The sequence below is a fragment of the Diorhabda sublineata genome, chromosome X (assembly GCF_026230105.1).
Source record: "Diorhabda sublineata isolate icDioSubl1.1 chromosome X, icDioSubl1.1, whole genome shotgun sequence".
NCBI classification, from domain to species: domain Eukaryota; kingdom Metazoa; phylum Arthropoda; class Insecta; order Coleoptera; family Chrysomelidae; genus Diorhabda; species Diorhabda sublineata.
Genome location: NC_079485.1, coordinates 23,672,521 through 23,693,013, shown reverse-complemented (window position 1 = coordinate 23,693,013; position 20,493 = coordinate 23,672,521). Strand labels below are relative to the sequence as shown.

The 20,493-nt window shown below is 31.4% G+C and overlaps 1 protein-coding gene across 1 annotated transcript in view; it reads right to left on the bottom strand.

The window, feature by feature from the left end:
* Positions 1-6,915: 6,915 nt before the first annotated feature.
* LOC130450939 (lachesin-like) overlaps positions 6,916-20,493 on the bottom strand; it is a 214,605-nt gene continuing 201,027 nt past the window's right edge. The window contains exon 10 of the mRNA XM_056789689.1: positions 6,916-7,838. Coding sequence (XP_056645667.1) covers positions 7,507-7,838 — 332 coding nt within the window. The 3' untranslated portion in view covers positions 6,916-7,506. The remainder of the gene's footprint in view (positions 7,839-20,493) is intronic.

Below are 20,493 nucleotides of genomic sequence, written 5' to 3'. Positions count from 1 at the left end.
CTCTTCTTATTATTCATGAAAAAACATAATTTCTTGGCAAGCTATGTACTTGAATATACTAAAAAATTTTCTAATCGTATCCCAGAAAAAAACTATCTTTTCATGAACAAGCCAAAAGAATGACAGTAAAATAGTAATTATCAGAAATAACATGTTATTATTTTTCTACACGTAGTTTCATAATTTTTTGAACTTATAGTTGAGACTATCCACAACAAGCAGTATCTTCATTGATTCTTAAAACAGCTAAATGCTGATGAAAAGAACTTACGGCTTCAGTAGTTGAACTTATATAAAGAAAAGAGGTTCAGCACATTGAAATATAAATATTTATATGATACGGAAGAAAAGTTAGAAGTTTTATTCATTAATGCATCAAAACATAATTCAGTAGGTAAGTCAGTGGTTGGCGCAACTCACTTAGAAAGTTTCAACTGGCAGAAGATACTAGTTTACATAATGAGTAACCCAAAACCGATCTGCTCTCACCCAGTGTCATAAAATCAACTGGACAGATACCAGGAAGCACAACAAGTCGACTAATGTTTCTGTCAAATATCTATGCTAGGAGGGAATGGCCGTAAGACCGCTTTTATACTTGCAGGAGTCAGGCGACAGATGGCGGACAACTGGAGGCGAGCTAGAGAAGGTGGGCATAATTGTGATTATACTTTACCAATCGAGTAGTTTGATCAGAATGTGTTGTTTTGAACACGTCAGTTTCAAACGACGAAATAGAAGAGAAAAAGATAAGATAAAGAAAGTATAATGTCCACCCTATTAATAAAGTACGTCATGAATACAACGAATTTCATAATCTCTATCTAGAACTCAGAAGCCGCTCTGATACTCTGAAATATTTTTCCAATTTATGAGGATGTCTGTCGGAAAATTTGATTTCATTATATCAAGAAACGAGAGAAATTTAGAGCGACCAAAACCTGCAAAATGCCAGTATTTATGTTCTGCCAGGAAAAATAAACATAAATCTTAATTACGTAATTAGAAAAAACAGAAGAAAATTGCGAAGAGGTTTATACTAACAGTTAAATCGAGTAAATTATTATTATTATTGGGAAAAGGAAACGGCAATATGCGACAAATGGGTATCTACCAGAAGTCTAGACTACAACGGTACATTTTTGTCGTAGGCTATTGAGTAACTATTGCATTTGCTCATGGTTCCTAAAGGCATCGTTGTCTTCTTCCTGCAACTTTTCTCATGAGTTAAGTCAATGTTTCAATGAACGGTAATTAAAAAACTTTTGTCGGAATTATAAATTCTCTATCAACTGCTTTGTCTATTGAAATGACGTTTTTCCACTTTGATAAAAAGCACGCGCGGTTACACAGATACATGAAAATATACTGCAAACGTTGCGGGTACCGCGAGCGATGCCTCCTAATGAGGTGGTTGATCTGGGCTACCACCTATTCAAGTATAACAACTACATCTGAATACAATGTGAAACAGATGCAGGTGACGTCGCCTGTCGCCTGCTGCCTGTCTTCTGGAAGTATAGGGGTGGCCTAATATTAATCTATGTCACTTCGCATGTTGGAATCGACAGCAACGCGTTAACTAATATAGCTGCCCATGAAACAACCTCACTAGACATCGAAATATTTCTAATGTATATCCAATAACTTATTAAAAACTTCATAAAAAAGTTAATTAAGAAAAAGAACCAAATACATACTTATTTTCTTCAAAAAAGTTACGAGTTACTATTCATATATGATTAAATATGAGCATTAAGTAGCAAACAGCATTTTTGATTTAGCATAAAAAGGGATGCAATGCTGCGATAATATTAGAAACAAATTAATATCAAAAGTTTGCTCCATCCGTGAATTCTTCTATAAAACTTAAACTCCAATAAGAAATATTAAACATTTTTGATACACATTCAAACAACAGTAGCAATAAAAATCAGTAGTTATTTTTACAATAACAATGATATATAATCACATTTGAATAACACCTTACAATTTTTTGATCTTTTCAATTACAATAGATATGCTATAATATAGATTTTTTAAATTGTTTTCTAAATGTATTATAATGTATTTCCAAAATTATATAACATGTTTTCGATAAAAAAAATTAATATCATAATTTTAAACATACAAACAATTGAACAGTAGATAAATTCTACAGTAGGAGATATGATTAATATCTGGCATTGTGCTACTGTTTCGATATTTACCATTCTTAATGAAATTAGAGATGTTCAAAATTATCTGTATGTTTGATTGTATGTTTGTACCTATTATAATATTAAAAAACATTATTGTCTTTCTAATTTTCTAATAAATATATACAAGTCCTTTTATTTCTGCATTTTTCTGTTAGTTTTACAGAAATTTTTGCAGTTATTATTGTCATCAATTGTTGGATGTCATATTTGGCACTTGGATTTTTTAACTGAATACTCTAATGGCCCGCTAAGAAAATAAACTGAAAAAACTAGAGTCGTAGATCTCATGCATTATTATTAGTTATTAGTTAGTTATTAGTTAGTATAATACCAAGTTGTTATTATCTCTAGAGAGACTATGTTATTATTAAAACATATTTTCATTGTCTAATTTTGTTTGCGAAAGAATATAATCCAGCTCGCCGAGTCCGGTCCTTCGAATGAGTGAATTGACGTTTGACAACGTTCTCCGACTTCTCACGATTTCTAACAGCCAACTATATCTATCCTGCCATAGATTTTCTATTAGTTCTCTCTCCCGCATTTCTTTATTTACTCCCTCTCTCCATTTCTTTCGTGGTCTTCCTCTTCTCCTTCTCCTTCTCCAATCTAGGACTTATTGGGAATTCTGTCGTCTGACATTTTTTGTATATGACCATACCAAATGAATGTCTCTCCTGTTTGCCTGCTGGTCTCCTCCAGAAGTTCATTTCTGTCGTCACTAACATTTTTTCCGTAGATTGTTATATCTGCCATACTTCAATCCATATGTTATAATGCTTTTAAGGATCGTTATTTGTTAGTTTTTGATATTGTTTGCTCACATAAGATTCTATTCAGTGTTCCGTTTTGTGTTACCAAGTACCTTTATTCCTCGCGATGTTTTATTTGTGGCCCGTCCTCCATGTCGATAAATTCTCCGGTTGTTCCGGACATATGTATGATGTCCATACATTCAATTTTCTGTACTTATCTATTTTATTGTCTGTGAAGCAAATCATGTATATCGTAGTGTTGTCACTGAGTGGTATTCTCATCCCATTGCATTTCCGCTTGTAAATATTGAGTGCGTGCTTCAAGTAGATCTTAAACAGCGTTGGCGAGAGGTAACACCCTCATTTTAGACCTTTCGTGGCAGTAAACCCATTTCGGTTTGTAATTTTTGTTTGATCATTTTCGTATGTTCTTTAAATAGCTTTTATTAACCCATTTGTAATGTTTATTTATTCTAGTTTAATCCACAGTTTGCTAAGTGGTACACTGTCATTTTCCTTCTGCAATTCCATATATAATAAATGGATTTCTTGTCCTATTATAGATTTTTTGGATCACTTGTGTAACACAGAGGATCTGCCGGCTTCGAAACCAGCCTGTTTTGCCGCCTCAAAGTCCTTATACTCTCTTCCAATTTTAGTTTCCAATATTTAGCCGTATATTCTGCTAATTGTTCTAGTAATTGTAATACCTCTATAATTTTTTCATTGGTCTCCGTTACCTTTCTTGTGGATTGTCGATATTATGAAGATTTTTCACGCCCTTGGTACATCCCCGTCGATTATACATTTCTGGAACAATTTTTTTATATCTCCGATCCTGCTTTAATTAGTTCGGAGGAAGATTTTCCAGTTTTTAGAGACCTATATACCTCAACGATATATTTTTGACCGACCCTTGTGGAGACGAAATTATATTTATTCCAGTATTTATGATGATAAAATATTTCAAAATAAAATTCATGTTCCCCTTGTATTACTGGCATTGTATTAATCCAAAAAATGTAATAAAATGTGCATGAGACTACAACAATAACAATGGAGTATGAAAATTGAAATTTTCCAAATAAATACAAACAGTTGTAAAAATTTATCAATATTTCATGCAACCATAACAGACAGTTAAAATGGTGACTTATATAAGTGTAACATATGAAATTTTCAGAAATTAAATTTATTTAGGTGAATAGTGCAACTCAAAACAAACAGAAAAATGCAGATTAACGAATATTTTGGTAAATTACGACACATTTCAAATTTATACTTACAATTATTAACTGCAATGAAATCATCACAATTCCTATTCATTAAGTACAAAGGGAAATTTTTTCATTGGAAAGTACCCGAAATATTTTGAACTCTACCAAGTTAATTTTTGATAGCTTTGATAGCTGAAACAAACTTTAGACAGTGCAGTTGTGAATGTTGGTGTAGTTGTAAAAGTAAACCAATATGCCAGTAAATAGAGCAATTTTTCTCCCAAAAGTTCAACTAAAATTGTTCCTACGATTTTTTAGTGTGCTGAATCCTTACCAACAATCTTATCACCCTCTTAGGGGGGTTTTACCCCCCCTAAAACGGAAAAATTGAATTTTTGGGGGGTATTCACTAAAAAACGGACAATTTATCAGTTTTGGGGTATAAATATGAATGACAACGAAATGAAAAATAGAACAAAGCTCCTTGCAACGATGTTAACATTTTGGTGTGTCACATCCTCCGTCCCTAAATCGATAAAATGTCTTTCTTGGGAATGTTTTCTTGAGATATCTGAGATTATCGCTCTTGCGTAACGAATATAATCAAAATTGTTAAAAATAGTAAGTTGAACTTATTAGCACTAATTCTCCCATCCACAGAACCCTCATGTTATAGCAGAAACGTGTTTGAGGAGGATATGTGAAAAAATATGTGGAATCACTGCTTTCTGATATAAATACGAATGAAAACTGGAGAAATGTCGTTATTGAGTTTTGAAAGTCCAATTATGTGGATCATTTTCATTAATAAATTCAGATAAACTTGTATAAATCAAACGTAGAGACCGGTCCTAACGGATAAGTGTTTTTTTCATGAATATTGAGGAAGGGTACAAAGGAATGAGTTCTCGAGAAATCACCATCAAGAAATGGGTAGAACAATATATTTATTTAATCATCGAACTCGTCATCCCTCTCATCGTCACTATCTGCGTCTTCGTTTTCACAGTCTGGGACTATCACTGGCAAATTTTTGCAGACTTCCGTCGTACATTTATTACAAATGCGGGTACATTTTAGACCACTCTTTTTGCATGTGCAGGTATCTCTAATACATCCGGTTGTATAGTTACACAAAATCATCTTCAAAATCGAATTTGGAGCAGCTTGAACTGTCATTTCAATAGGTTCCGAAATGGCACCCTTTTTCCACCCCCAATCGTTAGGATTCATTTCATAGTACAACCATTTCGGAACCTGAAAATAAACTCTATAAAAGTGTTGTCGCGCTGTATCAACTGTGGGGGGCAAACTTTCAAGTTTGTCTGCCTTCACACTCTTTGTGTTATTAGCAACTGCTTTTGTAAACGCAAAATATGTTTGTTGATGCAGTTTATTTTTGCACACACAGACACATACAGTGGCCCGCGAGCTGCCGCTCAGACTAGGTTCTTGGTCGACAATGTACAGGTATAAGAATTTGAATACGTTCCACCCAGGTACATTGCTGAATAGTTCTTTTGGGGATTTCGGGGATTTTATTTTCCCCAAATAAGATGCAATGCGAGTAAACATCAACATGTTTACATGTTTTCAGCTACCATAAAATTGACTGAGTTTTAGTTAAAATTCCTGCAAGTAAGCGCATTTTTATAAAGCCTCTCAAAAAGAGTAGATTCCACTCCCTCCACTTCCCTCCAGATTCCACTTTGATTCATGTTAATACGTGCGCTTATTCCTGACATATCAACATTTGAAGTTATCAACTCTGTCAAGATTTTATAACTCAAAAAAGCGAACTTTCGAAAATAATCGTATTTGAAACCAGCATTACTGGTACCGTCTAAATACTATGGAATTTTACAATTAAGTACTCCTCAACTCTTAATTTTACTTGCTATAAAGATAGAGACAAGATTTCAGTGATCTCGAGCATTATTTCACGCAGTTAGAAATAGTAGTGTGATGAGAGCTTAAGCTGCAATGTTGCTGCTACTGACTTTGCGTATGAGATATAATAATATGTCAATAGAAAACTGAAGTATTTATCTTCAAAATGACGTAAGATTCGTTAAAATCGGACGTTTCTATCGAAAGTTATGAATTTTTATTTCCCGCGCTAGTTGAAAAAATGCAGCTTGCTGTGCGCCATGCAGATCGCGAAAACGCTTACCTTCAACAATTTTTTTCAGGAATACGGTGCAATTTGGCAATGATTTCTGAGATATTCTGAAATTACCTCAGAAAACAAGTTTGATACGTATTTTGGGGGGTCACACCCACTTTAGGGGGTGATAAGACTCTTCATAAGTGATGTGCACGTTACGGCCTAAAATTTAAAAAAACAATATCGCAGGAGCAATTTAAATTGAAGTTCCTAGCCTTTTTTACTGGCCTACTACAACGGTTTCTGAATTTCCACCTTAGTAAAAACTTATAATTTGTTTAATTATTCAACCATGTTTTTATTTTGCAATTCACAAACTTTCAAATATTTTACAAATGAATGTATTTTTCCATACATATTGATGATTTTTAGTTGTGGTAATCAGAATAACTTGCATTATAATATTTGACAAGATCATGAGAAACTAGAATTTTGTAGAATTGTGTAGATTTCTTACAAGAAAAATCTAAATGTTGAAAGACCCTGTTGATTGCATCTTGAAATGTGTGAAATTCATGGATATTAAACTATACAGAGGCCTCAGTATTTCTCTATACTCTAAACTGATCTTACAATTTATTTTTATCATTTATAAAATTACCTAATGCTGAAGTCTCGGCATAGGCAGAGTAAAAAAATACTTTTCAAAATGGGAAGACACGTTGATATGGAACTCAGACGAGAGTTTATACAAATACAAGGAAGACGAATTCTAGAAAAAATGGTAATGAAACTATCATTTTCTCAGGGGTGAATGCAACACATATCATCATTGAAAATTTCAATACATGAAAAATACACATTTTCAATTATTTTTAGAGGTGATAAATTGAAAAAAACAGATTCCAAACAGTACAAATTTTATGTAGTTTCCTTTACAATCACTTCATTAAAAATGTAAAATTTGGTACTTCTTTTAAAATATCTTTATAGTGACTTTCATTTGTGATTCATCAATGTGTTTGTGAGAAGAACTAATTGAATAACTTCTATATCAGTGGAGTGGATAAATTTATCAAATTCTAGATTATACAATGTAATATATTTTTCTGAAGCTGAGACATTCACCCCCAGCTTAAAAATCGTAAATCCTATTTGATTAAAAAATATTTACTGTATCCCATTTTGTTGTTTTGAAAATATGTCAATTCGTTCATAAGAATAGTTTAATCATAAAAACAAATTCTTAACAAAATAAAAGCTACCAACCAATAACAATTTCTATTCAATGACGTAGTGGCGCATCTGTTGTTATCTCTTACGTTTATCCAAGATCGGTGACTAGTTGTGATAAGTGTGGTAACTGTAGGAATAGATGTAGGAAATTCAGGTAGTAAATGAGTTGAAACTAATTGTTCCTCTTCGTTTTTATTGTCATTGTTCTCTTTTTTTCGTAAAGGTTTCAATTTTTTCGATTTGTCTTTGAAACTTGGTTTTCGAGGTTTAGTTTCTATATATTTTGGGGTACTCGCTGTACTTGTAGATTTTACTACTCTCTCTGGAAGCACAAAAATATTTTGAATAATACAAGATATTGATATTAAGTGATAATCGAAATTTGAGTGTGAAATGATAAAATGTTACAAAAAATTCATCATTCATTAAAAAAAATCGAAAAATTATATTGAATGCTGTCAATTACAGTTTGACAAAGTTGGGAAAAACTAAAAAAAAGTTATCTATAAAACGACTAAAAACTAAGAGTAAATTTCTACGTATATTTAAATTATTATTTATCATTACCAATATTTAAGCTAATTTTTATAATTTAGAATATTTTTTTTAAATAGTGAAAAATATTTCATGTAGTACATTATTTGGACTTCAAATATTTAAAATCTCAATAAAAATTATAAACTACTTTAATTTTTTATTCCTTAGACCTTTTATGTTTCTGCTTCTAAATGTTCGTGATTTCAAGTCTCTTCTGTTTTAAAATTAGTTTTTTTTAATAATTTTTGAAAGACAGATAGAAATTGACGTTTCAACATATTTAAGTCTTTATTAAAATATAAATTATAAATTATATACTCAATTTCTAACTTAATTAAATATTTTAAGGTTATTGAAATAAGAATAATAATGTTTGTACTTTAATGTTGCACTTTGTTTCAATGAGAAAACAAAAATTAAGAGCGTCGTGAAAACTTTTTCTATTTTTCTTTTCTTTCCACGAAAAGGTATGTACCACATATTTAGATGTAAAAATTGACTATCTACAACTGTGGTTTAAAATTATTTTCAAATTCTCTGAAGTTTCTGAAAAAATTAATAATTTGATGGTTTTTTGGAAACCATTCGACTGGTCGAGCTGAAAGTCGAGTTTCTAAGGCCAAAGTACACCTTCCTAGTTATTATTCGATTTCAGGGCCATTAGTTCAGAGTTAGTTAAAGGCTTGGTGCTGTACAATATGAAAAAATATCTTTTCGCGCATTTCGCAAGAAATTAAAGGCATATTTATTGGATAGTGCATTATACACTGTATAATTTTGAATTTTGAACATTCTTCATAGTAATTTCATGTTAATACTGATTTTTAATACAAATTTTCACATATTATAGGATTGCCGCATATTTAATTTAATTATCTGGTTTATTCACATCATTGAATTTTTTTTTGTTTTGACAAGGTGCACATGTAATATATATATTACACATAAAATTTCAATAGATAATATCATTATTCATTGCCTTTTACGTGTCTGTATCTATCAATTTATCCACGACTGTTGTTGTTTAATGTATCCCCAATCTATTATTGTACTGCAGTGAGATTTTTTATTTTTGTCTGTTTCCGTAATTTTCTTAAACATGTCTGACACGGATACAGCTGATAAAGTTGTTGCCGTTAGTTATACTCCGCCTAAGAAAAGAGCTAACAAGATTTATTTTAACTCTAGTAAAAAACAAATTATTGTGAATATTTATAAAAATGATGACAAGACTGTTGATGACGTTATTTCTAGAACGGCAAATATTTCGGGAGTATCTTCTTCAAGTATATACCGAATCGTTCGTGAGTACTGGTTACTTATAAAAATATCGATTTTGATGAAACGATGGTTAGGCTTTTAGAAATGGTCGCATAAAAATAAATATAATTGGAATATTATTGGTGAAATGGTAAAAAACCATAATAAAACCACTTTCAGATTACCACCCTACCATTGTGAATTCCATCCTATTGAGAGAAAATAAAACATTTGAATTTTCTGATGTTAAAAATATTTTTCAAGAAGCTTGGAGAGAATTATACTTGATAAGTGGGAAAAGTGTATTCAACATGTCCAAGAAAAGGTTGAAAACAAAGTGTGCAATATAGACATATTCATTGATTTGCAAGTTAAACCCCTTATTACAAATGTTGACAACAGTGGAAGCTCACTATTATCCGAAGGGGAATAAGAGAATGTTTTCATTAAGGTGAATATGAACATGTTAATTTAATGTTTCAATACACAAATTTTTGATTTTTTAAATGAATATGTTCTATATTTTGGCCGTTCACTTTGTATTTATCGCAAACATCACGTTTATATTGTATATTTTGTAATAATAATTCTGCATAATTATTTATTATTTATATTATTAATATGTTGTATGAAATCACAAATTATTTTTTAAATGCTGATCACGTGCACTATGCGTGAATATGTTTTGATCCACTACTTTTTTGAAAGAGTATAGCTATTTCTGTCATGTGTGCTACTGATTCATCAACATACCCTCAGCGACCGTCGATGACAACCGCAATGTTTCTTTGGTGTCATCAAGTCTCCCTCAGGTTGAAGTGTAACAGATTATTTTCTAAATGAATGACCTGTATATGTCTTTTTCAATGACATTTTCAAGTTAAAGAAAATTAGTTATTGTTTGGGAAACCTAATAAAACTGGTTTTTACCCACAACCTGATTGATACACTATCCATTGTGATATGCATAAAACAAGCAACGATCTTTTGCTGCTGCTGGACGTAGGGCTATGTACAATCGGTAAAATTTATTATTTAGTTATTTATTTTTTAGTAATTATAAATCTGCTGTTCACATGATTCTTTGTATCCTTAAATTTCACAATCAATAACGTTTCCAAGTCTTTGATATCATCTGATGGCTGAGTTCACAAATTCGACAAGCTCCTGCAATTCTAAAATACAACAAACTTGACCATTAAATAAACTTCATCGGTAGCATTATTTAAAAAATGACTTATTTGTTTACTTGTAAAAATCGCAGCTTTCTTGGGCTTGGCTTGTTTCAAAAATTTGAACTTTGAATCTCTATATAATTCGACCGCATTTGATGATTTTTGTTATATCAATTTCAGAAAATAAGCCAATAACACCGTCTCCGAGAAAGAACTGCATGTTTTCATTATTCTCCATTTCATGAATCTTCAATTCTCGGTGTTGTAAGGTTTCCGTGATTTAGCTGGTAATAATTTTTGTTACGCTACTTTGGCTACTTCTACTAATTCTGATGGAGTCAAAGAACACTCGGAATCAGACATTTTTCACTTTATAGTATTGAAAATAACTTCTAAACAACCACTAAGTTCACAATTTTTGACTCAAATCACAAAACTAAATTGACAGTTATTTGATTACTTTTCTTTTAAGTTTTCTTAGCAACGCAGGTCTAAGCTTCGCTATAAGTACAACATAGCCTATCAATTTCAAATTTCACATCGATAATGTTCTAAGTGTATTATTATTATAATTTCTCAATTAAATCTTGGTTTTTCCCTTCACATAAGTAAATAAAATTGTGTATATACGGGAGAAATTCTAGATTTAAGCTTTTGATTTTTTGTCTCATACTAAAACCTATTACTTTTTTCCCTTATATCATAAATAACTATTTATCTTGCTACAAAAAAATTGGTTCCTAAAATTTGTAAGCCTTGTGTTCTGTTCCTAGACCAGATTCAAACCTGGGACTCGCATTTACACTGAGCGATCAGGGACTTGGAATATGCGTGTCGTATATTTGTGTTCGAGTATACCATGCTTTTCACAATAATTTATATATCTTAGTTGCTTTTTAAAACGAAATAAATTTGAATTTATTAAAATTATTGTTTGTATGCCTAGGTTTCTCAGATTTAAATTAGAATTAGAAGATGCTCATGTTGGACTCATAAAATTTATTATCTAGTCAAAGAAAGTATAAGTATAACATGGACTATGGATTATGGAATATTTTCTGAATCGATTTTATTAGTATACTTTATCGAATTATTAATTTTCAACGCTATGGACCTTTTAATAAATGCTTAGAAATACAATCACCTTACATTGAAGTATAAATTTAGATATTTATAAAAAATATATCAATAACTTTGAAACTAAAGAATCTAATGATAGATATCTAGCAATTAAGGTAAAATATTAAGTAAATATTTCACATAGTGATGTCATTACACTCTGTAATTTATGGTCGCTTTAATAATGGGGTAATGGGTGCATGCAGAAGTAATGATTCGCCTCTTTAATAATATCTAACATTCATTAGAAACTCGTGAATAATATACTATTATTTGTGTGTTCGTTCTGTGGTTATTTATTTACAAGTTCTTGTCCACAAGTTGTCAACAAGTTTTTAACAATAAAGCATTCTTCTCTTCTCTCTTCTTCTAAACTATAATTCGCAACTGTTTTGAGATTCTTTTCAAATCATAGTAATTTGAATTATTTGAAATGTAGAACAGAAGTTTCTTTGAGCACTGTTTTTTAAACTAAAAAACATATTGAATTGAAAAACTGATTCTAAGTAAAGTTTTATTTCTCATCCTCCGAAATAATGCATATTCAAGAATTGCAGGAACAAGACATATTGTAATTCGCTAATAATCGTTGGATTAATGTAACAGACAAGGTAATTAGTTGGATTTGGAGCCTCGTATCAATTTATCGATAACTAACAATCAATAGCCAACAACGAAATACCCTGTTAGTTATTTACTATTAAAGTACCAGTATTCAATAGCAGCAATCAGTCATAATAACTCCGATTAATGCGATGTCCAGAACCGTCTTCACCTCATATTTATATAACACAAATATCAATTGTATACTATAAAAAGAAAGAGAGAACAAAGAGTGAGGAAACGCAAGATTCATTCAGAATTAATCCATACTATATATAGTCGATAAAGTAACGTATGCAATTATTATCAGCTAAATAAGTCCTAATACAAGACGGTTTGGAGTTTAAAGTAGTTGCTTCAATATTGTTTAATAGATTCTGTGGAGGTCTTTCATCCCGTGACTCAATCTACGATTCATTGGACATATATTTTTCACACTCAATCTTCTTATATTAATAGAAATCAAACATAAAAACATTAGATAGATTTTCTTCTTCATAAAACCAGCTACAAGACATAACTTGCATAACTTGCCGTACTAAAGGTTAAATTTGACGTGAGCTTTGTTTGCTGGTGTTGTTTGTTCGAATTTGCTCGGTTGTTTCAAGAACTAATTTGACATTTTATTTTATTTGACATCGTTAAATACCAATATAACAAATCATCAAGTTGTAAACTTTTGACATTTTATAATACCTAAAATGTCGTAAGACGGGGAGATTTCAATGCTTATGTTACTAAACCGTGTTTATAGTTTTGTACAATTTGGAATTTTTCAAATTTGAGTCAAATAAGTGCCTGATTATACTTCTAAGTATATATTAATCTATAGAAAATGGCTGGGAAACAGCATAATACACGAGCACATGAGTTTGTTATAAATTTGAATAATTTGAGACGGAATATAAACAACGGTGGTCTTTTTCAACCTCTTTCATCGGTTCAGGAGGTATTATACGAATGTTAATGTTTATTTGAGGACCTTTCTATTTATATTATATATTACATAAGACCTAGATTGAAACTAAAAACACAGAATATACACGGGGGAACCAAAATTGCATTATGAACAAAGTGAATGTGAAACAATAATACAATAGCGTCTCATGTTCTTAACCTTTAGATTGAAGTCAGTTTACATTTAAAAATAATTAAGGAAAATAAAGATTACATATCCTAGTTCATTATCTATACAGTGTGATTTATCACTAGTTGCTTATAGTGTGGTATCTGAAATTCTTAGAAAATTGGTAATTTAATGTAAGTTTGATCATAAAGATTTGGATTCTTGTCATTTCATGATCCAGTAATAATTTATATCTACACTTATAGAAAAAATTGGTAATAAACTGTTACTTCAGCTGGTTAGATAATGAAAATAGAATATTTTTAACTATATATATAGAGTGTTTTTTTGGGATACATGTTACTATCAAAGCCATAAATGACAAATTGAAAAATAAGGAAATTCTTTTTTTTTTGGAAGTACCTCTTTATCTGTGTAATTGACAGATTTGAATAAATAAAATAATAATTAAAAAAATCAAAAAACCCGCCTGCATGGATAACTACAATTAAAAATCAACTGAAAAGACTGAAACAAGATGAAAATTCAATGATAAGGTATTTTTAAAAAATAATGATTAGGTACTTAAAACCAGAAACATAAATTGAAACAGTACCAAACCAATGTACCTGCATATTGTACACTTAGAATTATCAGCACGGTAGTTTTTTCACTTTTTTGCAACATTATAAACAGAATTACATTCGGAGGCATGCACAAAGAGATAATAATTAATCATAGCATTCAATTTCATACCTCCGACTGCAATTCTGTTTATAATGTTGCAAAAAAGTGAAAAAAACTACCGTGCTGATATTTCTAAGTGTACAATATGCAGGTACATTGGTTTGGTACTGTTTCAATTTATGTTTCTGGTTTTAAGTACCTAATGATTATTTTTTCAAAATACCTTATCATTGAATTTTCATCTTGTTTCAGTCTTTTCAGTTGATTTTTAATTGTAATTATCCATGCAGGCGGGTTTTTTGATTTTTTTTTAATTATTATTTTATTTATGTCTTTTTAGTTAAGATTACGTAACCGGATTAATTACTTGAATGAGTTTATGTCGTGTGGTTGATTAAGCAATTTGTTAGGGTCAAGAGAATTAATAGCAAGTCCGGAGAGAGTCTTCACTCTGCTCAAAGCAATGTAAGCTTGACCTTTTGCAAATAAGTTTCTACTTAAATCGACAACTGCTCGGTCTAAAGTTGTGCCCTGTAATTTATGCACCGCCACTGCCCAGCATAAAATTAAGGGAAACATTCGTCGCTAGATCTTGCCTTTACCACGTAAAGCATCAAATTCTTTAGTACAAGGCTCTATCCGGACTCTAATACCAGGTCGGTTCCCTGTTATATTTGGGTCATCGAACTTCACAAATACTACTTGTGGCAGTTCTCCCGGCTCCAACTGCTCTCTGCGTAGTGCTGGCCAATCTATTCGTCGGATAACACATATAGCACCGTTAACCAGCCCATGGTTAACATTGATGTTCCGTCTTAGCATGGCTCGAGAGCCTACACCTAATTTGAGTTGGTTTGGTATACCACCTGTTTTATTGGGATCTTCAGGTAAATATTCCTCTCGTGGTTTTTGACCATATGTTTTAGGATCCAATGAGATGTCTACAGCACTAACGGTGTATACTTTTGTGAGCTTTTCTAACTTTTCTGTCATAGTCGCGTTATATGCATCAACCAGTCTAGTTGTTCGGAAAATTCTGACAGCTTCTCCATCGTCAAATGGCCCTATCAACGGTACTCTGCGGTTTTCTATGATAGATAACTGCTGCATTGTAAGTTCTCCAACGCGAAGACTGTTTAATATGTCCACAAAAGTTGTATCTCTAGCTTGCTTCATATTTTGGGGCAACTCACAAAAACTGAATAAATTCCAAAGATTAATTTCAGCAGATAACCTTTCTGGCTGACGAAAGCAATAAGATTCCCCAGAAACCTTAGACACTGGAGCCAACTGCATAAGATCTCCAAAAAGTAAAACATTTACTTCCCCGAATATAGCTTCATTTTCTTTATATTGTTGAAGCCGCAAATGTACATTTCGAAGACTTAAATATGGCACCATAGATATTTCGTCTATTATTTATCGTTCCATTTAATATTAAAATTGCAAGTTATATACATATTTATAATGTTTATAGTGTTTAAAATCCTTCATTTTGATACCCAACTCGATATGCTTGGTAGTAAAAAAAATTTTTTTACCTCACAACATGGCGTCCAAAATCCACCATTTTGTTTTTTTTAAATGTGTCCTATCTAAGAACACTTGGGCTAATGAAACGAATCTAACGATACCTCAAATGTGAAAATCGTTTAGCGGTTCTGGAGATACAAGGTAATAAAGAATATTACATACATATGAAATTTTTGGTATTGATCTTCCAAGTCGATCCGACTTTTTGGCGTGGATAAAAATCGCGTTTAAAGATACATATTGCAAGCTATTGAAAGCATGTTATTCTTCTTCTTCTTCAGTTGCCATCACCATTTAGTAAAGGCTGGCGACTATTTCGGGATGTTTGTTAACCATGAATGTTTTCTGCGACCAGTTCCGCGTTTTCCTTCGATTTTTCCTTCTATTATTAATTTCAGTATATTATACTTGTTGTTACGGTATATGTGGCTCAGATAAGTGGCTTTTCTTTTCTTTGTGGTTGTAAGTAACTCTCTTTCCTTTCCCATACGTCTAAGCACTTCATCGTTAGGTATATGTTGAGTCCATGATATTTTTAGTAGTCTACGGAAGATCCACATTGCGAAAGTCTTGAGTCTGTTCATGGTATCCACTTCTAATGTTCATGTTTCTGCTCCACACAAAAGAACTGAGTGCACGTTTGCCTTTACAAAACAGTGTCTTAAGTTTAAGATCAAGGTTGTGTTACAAACCAGGTTTTTCACCTTTAGGAATATGGCTCTAGCTTATTCCGTGATCTTACTTCGACGTCAGGGTCTACATTTGTCGTTATGCAGTTGCCAAGATATTTGAATTAAGCATGTTATAAATGCTTGAAATACCTGGATTTTTAATCATGATAAATGATAGAATGTGGACTGATGAAGAAATGTTTCCTCTATTTCATAAAATGCGAATGGTGAATGTATTTCTCAATTTACGTTGAGTAGAACATAAAGAAACTAGAGAAGAAATTTGATATTTCCAAATTATTAGTTGGAAGAACGGGAACAGTGGAGCTAGATAATCTGATTTTACTATACTAAACTTATTTTATTTGGACTCTCGAAATCTAAATAGACCTGACCGTAACCTAGAAGCATCAATTAGGTAGAATATGTAGAACGAATATGCTGCGAAATATTGAAGACCTACAGTAACTGTAAATTATATATGATTTGTATTGGGTGTTATTTATCGAGTGTTTCGTAAATAAAAAATTAGAATGTACAGCTTTTGCGTTTCTGCCCATCCTGTACGAAGTTGAAAGAATCTTTTAGAAGTAAAAGAAATCTACCAACTTTTTTCAGTCTGTGTGCCATTTCTAACGGTTTTAATTGCAGTTAACAGAAGTATCAAATATGTTGTAGTGGTAAACAAATTTTGAAATTTCTCCACGCCAACAGACATGTGTAAGCCAGTTTAAGGAGACAAAATTACAGTCCATAAGTGCCTGAATACGTAGCAAAGCAATTTGTTCTTGTACTATCAAACGTTCCTTGCATTTTCACTAGCCTTCGTATTTTTCGGCCCACGTTTACCAAACCTCTGTAATAAATTTATAATTTCAAATTCTTCTCTTCTTATATTACATTATTATTTGTGGAAAGCTGACCTGTACATACCAAAATGAACGCTAAGGATCAATATTAACTTCACTATTACCAATATATTTGCTTTCAATGCATAGCTATTTTGTGGCAGACTTTGAGTATCTCTTGATATACAACCGAAGTATGGTATTACAAACTTCAATGGAATTACTGAAATTTTAACTGACGTTAGTTCACTTTGTAATTCCTTTTCGTTGTTAGAGACAATCATTTATTGACTTTGAATACCAATGAATATTTTCAGAAGAAATATTTCTATATACTTTTAATTTAATCTTTATCATTCTTGATATTATTGTCCTTTCTAGTAGTTCCGAATGGTGTTACGGGCTGAGGACTCAAAATAAAACTGTCCAAGAGTTTTTTAAAATGCCAACATTTCGATCTTTTATTTGATCTTTATCAAGGCTATATGGTAAATTATAATTCTAACGTTTGAATCAAAGTGATCCTATAAAAGACTTCCTAAATTGATATGCGTTTACTATGTACGATGGAAACTCTCACAGAGCATCCTTAAAAGGGAGTTTAACATGCAAACCACTTAACAACCTTTGAAATAGCGCCTTCCAGCTTAGACGAAAAAGAGCAGATCGTAATCGTTCGAAAGTAAAGGTCATGGTAACAGTTTTTTTATAGACTAGAATTCTGGAAAGGTTGCATAACGATGAAACACCACAGGAATATCATTTTTGACAAATTCCTTATAAATTGCTGCACAATTCTTATCTCACAATGATTATAGGCACATTTTATATTTTTTAAAACTACAACTCAGTATTCATTTTTAGATAATAAATTGTAAAAGAGACTATTATCATCATATCTATATAAGAGGTTTTTATTCAATTTTCTTACAAAATTTCAAACTCTCAACACAAAGAAAAATTTAAATGTTTTCTTGGTACATAACACTTAAGTGATTCCATTTTTTTTACGTAAAAATAAAACTACCCGATTATCATCATCATTCTCCTAGAAACTTGATTATAAAAACCATAGAAATAGAAAGAAAAAATTCTTAATTCTACTTCAATTACATCAGTAATACTTTTTTTGCGGAAACTTATCTTTGGTGTCCAATGATAGGAGTATAGAAGGCGTGTGTGAGGATACAATATCGAGAATTCTGATAAACGAAAATATAACCATTTATCGATAATACTGGAATTGAACGAGAACAAAATTTTAGTTTTAGTAGAATACATTGAAGGGAAAACGTGATTAAAAAGTCTGTCTATAAATACTTGGAAAATCTACTTGGACCAAGACATTAAAATCAGAGTAAGTTAATTAAAGAAAAAACGGAACCATGAAACCATTTTTTAACATCATAGTAGAATCGTTAGCAATATATGGTTTTTAAATGAAATAAAAAATCTATCGAAAGGAACGTTTTGTGTTTAATATCAAGAATTCTGATACAGGAAGTAAAACATACACACAAATATGGACAATACATAATTATCATTTATTGAACCTTACTCAGGTGTAAATTATGGCATTTCATTAGTGCGTGGAAGAAATCAGAAAATATGAAAAAGCTACTTGTTCAATAGTTATTTTCACACATTTTCATGCAGCCCTAGAGGTATTACATTCTGTAGAGTTAGTATGGAGGTGGTTGGGTCTGCTCTATACATAATCTGTGCCCGGGGTATAGAGCCATTCGTTGAAACAGAACCCTTTTGCGGCAGTACTAACCAAAGCGGCTGATGAGAAATGAACAATTTTTTGTAGAAGACGATTCGGACGGAACAATGTATTTAGATTTGTTGTGAAATAAAATTATTCCTGCAATGAATCAATCCACAAATCTTGTTTTAAGTCGTTTTGGATAGTAACAAAGTGTGATTCAGAATCCTGCTGAATAAAAAACTGAAACAAACTGCGTTTTCAATTGCAGGAATAATTTTTATTTCACAACAAATATAAATACATTGTTCCGTCCTAATCGTCTTCTATAAAAAATTGTTCATTTCTCATCAGCCGCTTTGGTTAGCAATGCCGCAAAAGGCTTCTGTTTCAACGAATGGCTCTATATAATGCGGTGCGAAAATTTATTGTTTTAAAGAATTTGATTTGAAACCATACAATACGATGGAATATACTTCTAATTTTAGAACTAAGAGCTTTTTGATTTGTAACTCTACAAACATTTTGTATGCATCTAAGTATCGAAACATTGTGAATACTGATAACAGACTTTCAAATAACAAAATAATTTAATTCCACAATAACCATTAAAAAGAGCGAGGAAGACAATTTGAACCTCCAATCAAATAAGATTAATAATTTCTTTGTTTTGTTATTTTTCTGAGCAAAACGTACCCTTAAACTGTAGAAAAAATAAAGCCATAAGTTAGAATTATGTGGCTTTGACAGTTGAATTTCTAATTCAATAGATTACGGAAAAGTGAAAAGCACCCTCATAACTTAATTAAAGTCTAAAGTATGCGGAAAATGCTTTTACAATATTTTGTTAACACAAATCGAAATTACGTTACTTTGTAAGTACAGTCTGTAAAAAACTGCATCAAAATAATAATACAATTCAAATTTGTTGGAACGCAGTTAAATAGTTTGTAATGACTCTGGTATTTATTTTAATTTTCGGAACTACTTGCATAATATACGTTTTGTGCGAAGTTGAACATCTGTCCGTGGTGTTAAATTCGTAAAAAAGTTATTAAAAATTTTACGAAACCGTTCAGACTTTCAATGTGTAAACAAACTCAGCTGACAACGTAATCGTTAAAAAGAACATTCAAAAGTCGGGTATTTCCACTTTGACAGTGCTCTTTAATTTCTTCATTTATTTGTGTCGAGAGAAACTCCCTTTCAGGGCGCTAATGAGGGAAGACAAACTCTATTCGCCAAAAAGGCGAGACCATATTCCTGCTCTCCTGCTATATCCTTTGTCGTCGGCGTGCTTTGATAAACTCCCAGAGTTATTTTTCTCTCTCGAAAGATATTAAAATTTATTGAGGTAATATCTGATAATTCCTGTGGCAGTTGGGTAGCCATTAAAAGAACCCTTCTGAAGTTTTTCCACTGTAGAACTTTGCACTACTGATGTGTTGAAGTGTTTATCGACAATGTGGTTTTTGCCACTTTTAGCATATGAAATATGTTCCATTCACGTATGAATCATACATTTAAACAGAATAAATTGCAGATTTTCAATTTTAATTGGGAAATAAACGATACTTAATTTCTATAAAAAAATGTATTCCAATTTAGAGGAAAACTGACGAAATAAAATGAATGTACCTATATTAGTAGAACTATGAATGAATAGAATTAACTCGACAGTTTCTAAATATAGGTAAGAACCCAACAAATAGGATCATTATTCTTTTTGATTAATACTGAAACAAAATGATAAATACAGGACAACAGTGT